The sequence below is a fragment of the Montipora foliosa genome, chromosome 6 (genome assembly GCF_036669935.1).
Source record: "Montipora foliosa isolate CH-2021 chromosome 6, ASM3666993v2, whole genome shotgun sequence".
NCBI classification, from domain to species: domain Eukaryota; kingdom Metazoa; phylum Cnidaria; class Anthozoa; order Scleractinia; family Acroporidae; genus Montipora; species Montipora foliosa.
This window is the reverse complement of record NC_090874.1, coordinates 18,170,339-18,180,338: the sequence shown is the minus strand read 5'-3', so window position 1 is coordinate 18,180,338 and position 10,000 is coordinate 18,170,339. Positions and strand designations below refer to the sequence as shown.

Genomic DNA, 10,000 nt, shown 5'->3' with positions numbered 1-10,000 from the left:
ACGAGAGCTGAGAGTCAAAGAGAGTGATCGAGAGATGGCCAAACCAGAGCGACAGTTTGTTGCGCATTTCACATGCAAACAAAAGAGAGAACCTGGGAACCACCCTGGGAAAATCCTTCCTGACGAAAACATGGCGACTAACCAGCAGGTATAAATTATTCAGCTTTGGTGTTGTCTTCGGTTCCCAAATCCGATGCAATATAATTTTTTAATTTTTTATCTGAGCCTGCTGGGAAAACTGCTGACCGCAAAACTCCTGCTCAAACTCTCGTGTAACGGCCAAATGAGCTGTCATGAAAAATTTGAGAAGGTTCAAATTCAATGAGAGCTCTCGAGAGTCTATGAGTAGCCAAGAGCCAAGAGCCATGAGCTCCTGGCCAAATGAGAGCGAGAGTTTCAACTCTCATCAACTCTCGCTCTTTCTTGGCCAGGGCTTAACATTGGATGTGAAGACCATACATGTAGTCCACTTTCATAAATGGCGACCACTTTTTCATTCTTTTCTATTTATGTTATAAGACCTACTGAACTCATTTTGAAACAAAAATTCTTTTGAGATTTGCTCGTTACAGCAAGGCTAGAAAGGCTAATTTTTAAAACAGAAGAACATTTTATTTGGCTGCCATTTTGAAAAAGGTCTATGAAGTACTTTACATGTATTTTGAGGTTGAAGATCTACTAAAGAAGCATGTGCAACCGCAAAGATCTTCAATCTCAAAATTTTTCATTCTTCAGCTCAAATATGTAGTCTTTAACACAATCTCCATCCTCTAAAGGGTTATGTTTGCATTGTGCATCAAAATTGAAATACTGTGTTATTGAAGACAATAATTTTGTTCCTAGATTTTAGGTGTTATGGTGTTACATGTACATGTAGTATAAGGAATTGAACTGATGAATACACTGTAGATGCAAGAGAAAAACAGTCATTGAAAAGTCACCGCTATTAAATGGCTTAACAAAGTGTTAGAATGTTCTTATTAGGAATTTAAATGTGGCTAAATGTAATTTAGGCTAAGTTAAAATCAAGCCAATGCTGGTCAGCGGTGGTCTGGGAATCAGGCGCATTGAGGTGACATACGGGGTTTCTCGATTCGCACGTGCTGGTCGTTTCTGCTGTGTGAGGTGCTGTTTGTTTCAAGCAGCAAGCGTTCAGTTGTTCCGCTTTTTTCGTCTTTCCGTCGTCCTCGCCGTTATGACCGCCCGGCAAACCAACAACAGCTTAGCAGCGGCTCTCTCTTCTCTCAGTGCTCCATCAGCGCCGGTCTCCAGTACGAACACAAGCGGTACGTCTTCAATTGTGTCTTCGCAGTCCAGCGAGTCTGTTGTTGTTTCCTCGCCACTGGTGAGCGTTCCGGCTTCGGCAAATCCACTTCCGACGGCCTCAACTGCTGTTCTTTCACCTGATCTGGTGTCTCTCATTAATCAGGCTGTTCAGTCGGCTGTTCAGGCTTCGCAAAGGCAACCAGGACCAGCGATTGCGGATCCCGTCTCCTGTCCTGGCGCCAGTTCGTCATCTGCATCGTTGGGCGGTTTAGCTTCGACGTTTTTCGCCGCTGGAACGGGCTTTCCGCCTTTCCTTTCAAGCTCGTCGACCTCAGGTAGGCTTTCTCCTCTTGTCGTACCTACTTTTGTATCTACTTTTAACGCTCCGGTCCCGGCAATCGTCTCGTCTTCGGGGCAGGCTTTAAGTGGCGTTTCTGCTCATTTGCCGCCATCCATTGCACCGCTGTCTATTGTGAACTCGTTGGCGGATCAGCCGTTCGTCGTGGGCCCGGGCTACTCTCCCGTTCCTGCCAAGCTCGTTACGCAAATCCGTGGCGGAAAATTCGTTGACTTGTCGGAACTTTTAGCGGCGAATTTGGTCAGCTCAGAGACCGAGCCTCAGTTAATGCTCGATGGGCGTTTGGTTTTATCAGCTCCCCCGAAGAAACCTCGTCGGCGTATCGAGGATATCACCACTTGGACGGAAGCCTTCACGGTGTACTCGCTTGTCCTAACGTCGTTTTTCCCTCATCGTTGGAAAGATTTAACGTTGTACAAGTTATTAATCTTGCGGATTTCTCGCCAGTTTAGCGGACGGGTTTGGCTTGCTTACGATAAAGCTTTTCGCGAACACGCTGCGGCGACTCGGTTGGCCGATTGGTCGACCATGAACGCACAGCTCTTCACTTTTCACGCCGGTGGTGCTTCTCCTCGCAGCCCCAACCTCGGCACGTCGCCGGATTCCTCTGAACCAGTGGGTTCCAGCTCTTCGAGGATCCCTTGTATGTCCTGGAACAAGGGAAGGTGCACCGCCCCTTATACGATTTGCCGCTATTATCATCTTTGCAGCACGTGTGGCGGCGCCCATCGTTCTGTATCATGCAGTTCTAGACTAGAACGTAAGCAGGAGAGTTCTGTCAGGCGCAGATCTCGGTCTCCGGCATTTAGTGCCTCAGCTGGCCAAAAAGCACGGCGTCAGTAACGATTGGCTCCAAGAAGTTTTCCCCTTCTCAGAACTTTGGAACATGTTGCGCGTACTTCGTTCATTATGTAGTTAGTCATTATGTAGTTAGTCGATTGCTCAGTTAGTAGTTATGTAGTTAGTCGATTGCTCAGTTAGTAGTTATGTAGTTAGTCGATTGCTCAGTTTGCTCAGTTAGTCGATTGTTCAGTTTTATTAGAATTTTTCACGGTTTTCTTTGCTTGCCCCTGTTGTGCTCTGGGCTTGTTGAATTAAACTTTTCTCACTGTTGCTGTATTGCTGCCCTTACTTCAGGAGGGGGGGGGGGGGGGTAGGGTCGTTAGCGGGGAATTACCATCTCTCATTCTGTTTCCTTCCAGTCTCCAACCCCTTGCCCCCGGTGTCCGTGGTTAGCCCTCTAAAGCCTGAAGTGTTCGCTGCCAAGTTGTCCCAACATCCGGACCAACATCTTGTCGCCTTTGTCTTGGACGGCCTCAGGAATGGCTTTCGCCTGGGATTTCAGCATTCCAAGAAATTAAAATCAGCTAAGTCAAACAAGAGTTAACTGAATAGAGTGTGATGTGAAGTGCTAGATTTCAATCCCATATGAACCATGTGAGCGTTAGCCCTACAGATGGAAATGGGCCCACACAAGGACAGAGAAAAACTCTGACCAGGGTCCCTGACTCTGACCCTGGTCAGAGTTTTTCTCTGTCCTTGTGTGGGCCCATTTCCATCTGTAGGGCTAACGCTCACATGGTTCATATGGGATTGAAATCTAGCACTTCACATCACACTCTATTCAGTTAACTCTGTTTAAAATATAAGTGCTACACGGCCAACGTTTGTATAAACGTAACCTTTCCTTGTAAGTCAAACAAGGCCTCTGCTAATCAACACTCCGAGGTCATTGACCGCTACTTGGCTAACGAGGTCTCCCTTGGGAGGGTTGCAGGACCTTTTTCCTCCCCACCTTTCCCTCATTTGCACGTTAGCAGCTTTGGAGTTATCCCTAAAAAGGGTCAACCAGGCAAGTGGAGGCTCATAGTGGACCTGTCATCCCCTGGTGGGCTAAGTGTTAATGATGGCATTGACCCTGACGAGTTTACCATGCAATACATCACGGTTGATCAGATCATTCGTATGATCTCAAGCTATGGCTTAGGTGCCCTGATTGCTAAATTCGATGTTGAGGCAGCCTACCGCAACATAGCTGTCCATCCATCTGATCGATATCTCTTGGGTATGAGATGGCGGAAGCACTATTATGTTGATTTAGCGTTACCATTTGGCCTCCGCTCTGCTCCTTATATTTTCAATTCTGTGGCGGACATGGTGGAGTGGATTCTCCTACATACACACAATGTTTCTGCGCTGTTACATTATTTAGACGATTTTATTACTGCAGGACCGCCGGATACTAACCAATGTGCTGAGAACTTAGCCACTTCCATAGCTGTTTGCCGTTCCTTAGGACTTCCACTCCACCCGGATAAGTGCATTGGCCCGTCCACACGTTTAGTTGTTTTGGGCATTGAGTTAGACTCAGTGGCTCAGGTGGCCTGCCTCCCCTCGGACAAGCTCCTTGCTTTACAGGTGCTGCTGCAGTCGTGGCGGAATCGTCGCTGGTGTACTCGGCGCGAACTGGAGTCCCTCATTGGCCACTTACATCATGCCGCCAAGGTCGTGTGGCCCGGTCGTACCTTCCTGCGTCGTGTGATCAATCTGCTCCAGTGTTTTCGTAAACGGGACCATCCAATCCGCCTGAATTCTGAATTTCACCTGGATCTTCAGTGGTGGCTTCAGTTTTTGTCCTCTTGGCATGGCGTCTATTTTTGGTTGTTTCCCGGCATGTCGGCCACCCCTGACCTCGAAGTTACATCGGACGCATCCGGTTCCCTTGGCTTTGGTGCTTACTTCAATGGGGAGTGGTTCAGCGGCGCATGGGTTTCTTCTCAAGCCTCTCACTCTATCGCCTATAAAGAGTTGTTCCCGATTATCATTGCCGCTCTTGTTTGGGGGCCCCACTTCGCCAGGCGCCATGTTCTGTTTCGCACCGACAATGAGGCCGTGGTTTATATCCTCAACTCTAGAACATCCAGGATTCCCGTGTTAATGCGCTTGCTTCGCCATCTTCTCGCCTCAGCGGCTCATTTCAATTTCTCCTTTGCCTCTCAGCATGTTCCGGGGGTTCATAATTGCATTGCTGACGCTTTGTCCCGCTTTCATTGGCAGGAGTTCCGGAGGTTAGCACCCCAGGCTCAGTCGCTTCCAGTGTCCATTCCACCTCATCTCCTGGAAGAATTGATTGGCTCTCATTAGAGCGGCAGTGCCAGTTCCTGTTAGCCCATGGTTTGGCTGACTCCACCCGGAGATCTTACGCATCTGGCCAGAGGAAATTTGTCAACTTCTGTGCGCATTTGGGCAAGTTGCATCCCAGTGGCTCCCCGTGCCCCACCGATGAATGGACATTGTGCCTCTTTGCCACTTTTCTGGCGGGATCGGTTCAGCACTCTTCGATCAAAGTTTACCTTTCAGCAGTTCGTGCCCTGCATATCGAAGAAGGCTTCCCAGACCCTCTGGTGAACTGTCTACGTTTGCAGCGGGTTCTTCGTGGGATCAAACGGACCCAAGGTTCCCCTGAGGCTCAGCGCCTTCCTATTACGGATCTTATTTTGATGATCATCTTTAGGTCTTTGGATTTATCAATTTTCGACCACTGCATGTTTTGGGCCGCCTGCAACCTAGCATATTTCGGCTTCCTCCGATCTGCTGAATTTACTGTTCCTAATTTGGCTAGTTTCACCCCGGCACTCCACTTAAGTGTCGGTGACATTTCGGTAGACTCCGACGCTAATCCTTCCTGCCTGCGCGTGCGGATTAAAGCCTCCAAGACTGACCCTTTTCGGAAAGGCTGCTTTGTCCACATTGGCCGGGGACGCTTTCCTCTGTGCGCCCTTCAAGCTGTTTTGGCCTATTTGGCTGTGAGAGGGAACTCGGGTGGCCCTCTCTTTCTTTTCCAGGATGGTCGGCCCCTAACTCGCGCTGTCCTCACTGCTCGTCTCAGAGAAATCCTTGCTGGAGCGGGTGTGTCGGGCAATTTCTCCAGTCACAGTTTTCGCATTGGTACGGCCACGGTGGCAGCTCGCAACGGCATCCCCGATCACCTTATTCAGGCCTTGGGTCGTTGGTGTAGTTCAGCTTACCAGTCGTACATTCGCACTCCATCCGAGTCATTGGCTTCCCTCTCTTCTCATCTCGCGTCTGGCTCAGTTGGCTCGTGACCCAGGTATACGTGGGAATTCATGCGGATCACAGGAAATCATGCGGATTGCAGGAAATCAAGCGGACCAGTCCTCTTCCGTTTTTTAGGGTCGCTTGTGGCTCGCTTGCGCCTGCTTGCGGTGTCTGGCCAGGACTCCTTTAATCAATCGGGAAGTCCTTGGCAATTTCCTGGTTCAGTTCCTACCTCAGGCAGAACCTTCTTCATGCCTCGCGGCCGGAGGAGCTGTGGCGGACCTTGCTTTAGTGCCTCCTTTTCACCTTGCCTCGGTTAGCAGACCTCTCAGTCTTATTTCATGATCAGCTTCACGGTACTCGGGTAAGTGTCGTCCAGTGTCGTGTCTTGAGCTGGGGGTGGGTGCTTGTGTGAGTTTGGGTGGTGGCGCAGGTTCCACGTCATCCCTGTTCGCGGCCCCTTCGCCTTCCAAGCACCCTTGGGGTGGTCTTTGGGTGGTGGCCGCTCGCAGAGTTGCCGTGGAGGCCTGTGTGCTCTGCTCATGGCCTGTGGCTCAAGCCTCGTTGCTCGCCCCGGAATCGCCGCCCACTTTGGCAGGCACCATCTCCAAGCTCGTCCATTGGCGATGAGTTTAAATGTGGCTAAATGTAATTTAGGCTAAGTTAAAATCAAGCCAATGCTGGTCAGCGGTGGTCTGGGAATCAGGCGCATTGAGGTGACATACGGGGTTTCTCGATTCGCACGTGCTGGTCGTTTCTGCTGTGTGAGGTGCTGTTTGTTTCAAGCAGCAAGCGTTCAGTTGTTCCGCTTTTTTCCCCTTCCCTTCCCTCCCTCATTGGTGGATTCGGTAAGTATAGGGTTGGTAAGTATCTCCACTGACTCGGTCAGTGTGACGGTGCCTGGTGGGTGGTGGCCGCTCGCAGAGTTGCCGTGGAGGCCTGTGTGCTCTGCTCATGGCCTGTGGCTCAAGCCTCGTTGCTCGCCCCGGAATCGCCGCCCACTTTGGCAGGCACCATCTCCAAGCTCGTCCATTGGCGATGAGTTTAACTATCGATGTTTTTTTAATGTTTTTGAAACAAGGTGCTTCAACTATAATTTGACAATTTTGTTGTTTTTCAATTTGGTTTGTTGTTTGAACTTTATTCCTTCCTACATAGAAATCACATAGCCTATGATAATAATAATAATAATAATAATAATAATATTATTATTATTATTATTATTATTATTATTAATTCTATTAATTTTATCCAGGAGATGGAATAGCTTTTCTCTTGAACTATTGCAATCAAATCAGTGCTGGGAAACTAGTATTACAACCCTTATAAGATGTATGAAAAAAAAAAAAAAACAGAAGAAGCGTAAAGCTTAACTTTCTGCTTACTACCTGTATTTAAACTGGTACTGTGACGAAAATCGCATCTTTCCTATCTAAGCCATTTTGAATCAAAAACAAGTAGTCTGCCTGAGAAGAAAAATGCTGTTTACTTTTTTCTAATATCTCTTTCGTTCCAGAGATATTCCAGTTTTTAAAATATGCAAATTACCCAAGTGATGACGACATACACTCAACCAAATTTTGTTCAAATATGATGAAAAGAGATATCTCAGCCAATTTGTATCAGAAATTTTTGATTTTTTACAGTAAGATTCTACTAAATGTTCTCCACAATATGAGCTTAACAGTTCTGTTACCATGGCATCACACTGGGTTCCAGACCTCAACCATATTATGAGCTTTTCTGGCCACCTTTATTTGCTAACAGCACTATATATGCATGATCCAGCAAGCATATAAATATGTTAGCACGACTTTGTGGCCTTGTTTAACATTTTACAAGCTGAAAATCACTAACATATTGAAATCAAGTGGGTGGGAACTGGAAAAGCGTAAGTTGCCATGGGAACATAATTTTTAAGAGCCATGGTGTGTTTCCTGTACAACTATTAGACTACCACGTTTCAATGGTCTGCGCTATAAATTGGCCAAGGTAGCTCTATTTATCTACTCAATATAATATTAGGTTGAGTGTATGACGTCATCAGTCATCTCATTTGCATATTTTACCAATTTTTCAAACTTAAATATCTCCGGAACTAATGAACATATTTGCAAACGGTAAATGGTGTTTTTGTTCTTTCATGGCATTCTAAGTGATACACTCAAAAAATCAAGGGGTAAAAATTTGATCATAGTACCACTTAAATAGTTTTTGCGTTCGTTTAATACTTATTGTTCTGCTTAAATTCTCTACTTCGGCACCACGTTATTTGCTTATTTCATGAATAAATTTAATTAGCCAAAGTAATAAATATAATACACAAACGTTTTCACAAAAGAACACCTCTCGCACTTAATTAAAAGGCAGTAAACAAAACAATTAGTAAGCTAATTTAACTGCAGAGTACCCAGCCACTTATTTGCATATGAATAGTGGACGGCGTTTGTAATATGCCTCGTTCTTCAAACGATGCCGCTACAACAACACAACAAATTTTCTTACCTTCTGTAAGCAAGCGTTAACAACAGCTCAAAACCTCTCAAGTTCGAAGTTTGCTACGGTGACGCTACGGTGGCTTCTTGTCACGAGTTCTGGTTTGGTCATGCGCAGAACCCGAAAAGCTCCCGTAGGGGTATTCAGCGGAAATTCCGTTTTGTATGTTTATTACTGGGTTGCCGCAAACCCAGTCGGAATCTGTCTTTAATTTCGTCGTTTTTTTATTTTTCGTTTTCTTTTTTTTTTTATTTTTTTCCGTGTCGGTAAAAGTCTTGCCTGTCACTCCCCTGCTAAGTGGTGTCTTTGTGCATAGAGCCTTCTAGGCGTATTTTCTTAGGATCGAGAGGGTAGTGGGAAATGCGTAGATTTCTCTGGTGGACACAGTAGAACGATTAACTTAACCGGCAATGGCGTCGAAATAAATATCTGGATTTGAAGAGACGAGTAATGGTCTTCGACAACAATTTCATTTTTCGCCTTTGGATATCAAGTGAGCTTTGTTTCTAATATTTTACTAACTTGGTATTATATAAAACACGGAAATCAAATAGAAATTTTTTATGGCTTTAACCATAGTTACTAACTATGATTTAACAAATTAACATTGAAGGAATCGAACGCCTTCAAGAATGCATCATAGTGTTTACTCAAGTCGCATCTTAGTTGTCTGACAATTTACATTTACCGGTATTTTGTACTCAACTCTGCAAAGGTGTAAAAGATTTGGAAATGTGACAGTGAAGAATTATTCGAATGAAAGTTGTTGTTGCTTTTGTGCTTCATTATTTACGGTCAGCGTTCCGAGTGGAAAAGGGTTTCGATGTGAACTGTCAAAAATTTAGTTAATTGCATCTCTTGTTTGCACGCACGCAATTGAAATAGGAAGGTATTTTTGCCTCTAATAGTAAATATGTTGTTTGTTTCGATTAATTTTTCGCTGGAAAAGGATTTTGTCGAGATATTTCCAACCTTTGTAAACTTTAATATCATGTTGTGTAATTTTCGAGCTTAACAAATTTGCATACGTGTGTTGAAATGTGATACGAGAGCATTTTTGTGGTATAGATTGTTTTCACGTGACGTCATCATTTTCTAAAATCCAAAACTAAAGAGCCACGAAAGTTCATATCCTCATCAGGCATAAGAGGCGGTAAATTTGTATCCATTTGCAATTTTAAAGCTCAATAGCGTGCTTCGTTTGGAAACCAGAGCATTTTGAATTTCTGAGTTACAGCGGTGCGTGACACGAGGCGACAATCAAGTTTATTGAGAAATGTATATTTATCTCATGGTTTTGAGCCTTTTTAGAATTTAAAGCATTAGGAAAAGTGCTTAGGTAAATAGCTGCCAGTTCAGTAGAGATGATCACTCGCCTAGATAGCCAAAGTAAGTAACAGGTGTTGACACTATTTTCCGGCCGCCATATTGGTGCACAAAAGATGTGCATCAACATGGCGTTTTCATACTGGGCTCTGTAAATTTCTGCGAAACATTTCGACGAATATCTGAAGTTTGGGGAAACGCACAGGCCTAAAACTTGGAGAAGTGTCGTCTTCATTTATCTTCTACAACATCACAAATTCTTGACTTTTTCCACTGGATGGTTTTCGATTTATTTTTTTATTGCGTGACAGTGAAAACGATCTATAATGTAACGAAAACTAGACCCTCCGTGAGGGTACACTGGGTTGCCTGTGGTACTTGCAGCGTTCCAGGCAATTTTTTTCAAGTTGGGGGCTCATTAAGACCATTTAAGGGGTCACCCAGAAGTCATACCAGCAGATGCCCTTTGGCTCACAGGTCCTCACACGTTCGTAT

General features: G+C 45.3%; 2 protein-coding genes across 3 annotated transcripts in view; one reads left to right on the top strand and one right to left on the bottom strand.

The window, feature by feature from the left end:
* LOC138006872 (uncharacterized) overlaps positions 1–10,000 on the bottom strand; it is a 61,160-nt gene that overhangs the window by 35,236 nt on the left and 15,924 nt on the right. The window lies entirely within an intron of this gene.
* Positions 3,323–6,532, top strand: LOC138008791 (uncharacterized). Its single transcript, XM_068856091.1, has 2 exons — positions 3,323–4,489; positions 4,693–6,532. The coding sequence occupies exons 1-2, from the start codon at positions 3,557–3,559 to the stop codon at positions 5,728–5,730; spliced, it is 1,971 nt and encodes a 656-aa protein (XP_068712192.1). The 5' UTR covers positions 3,323–3,556; the 3' UTR covers positions 5,731–6,532.

Coding starts and splice junctions, on each gene's coding strand:
- LOC138008791 (XM_068856091.1), top strand. CDS start 3,557: ATGCAATACATCACGGTTGATCAGATCATTCGTATGATCTCAAGCTAT. Junction 4,490..4,692: donor CCCACTTCGCCAGGCGCCAT/GTTCTGTTTCGC, acceptor GGAGTTCCGGAG/GTTAGCACCCCAGGCTCAGT.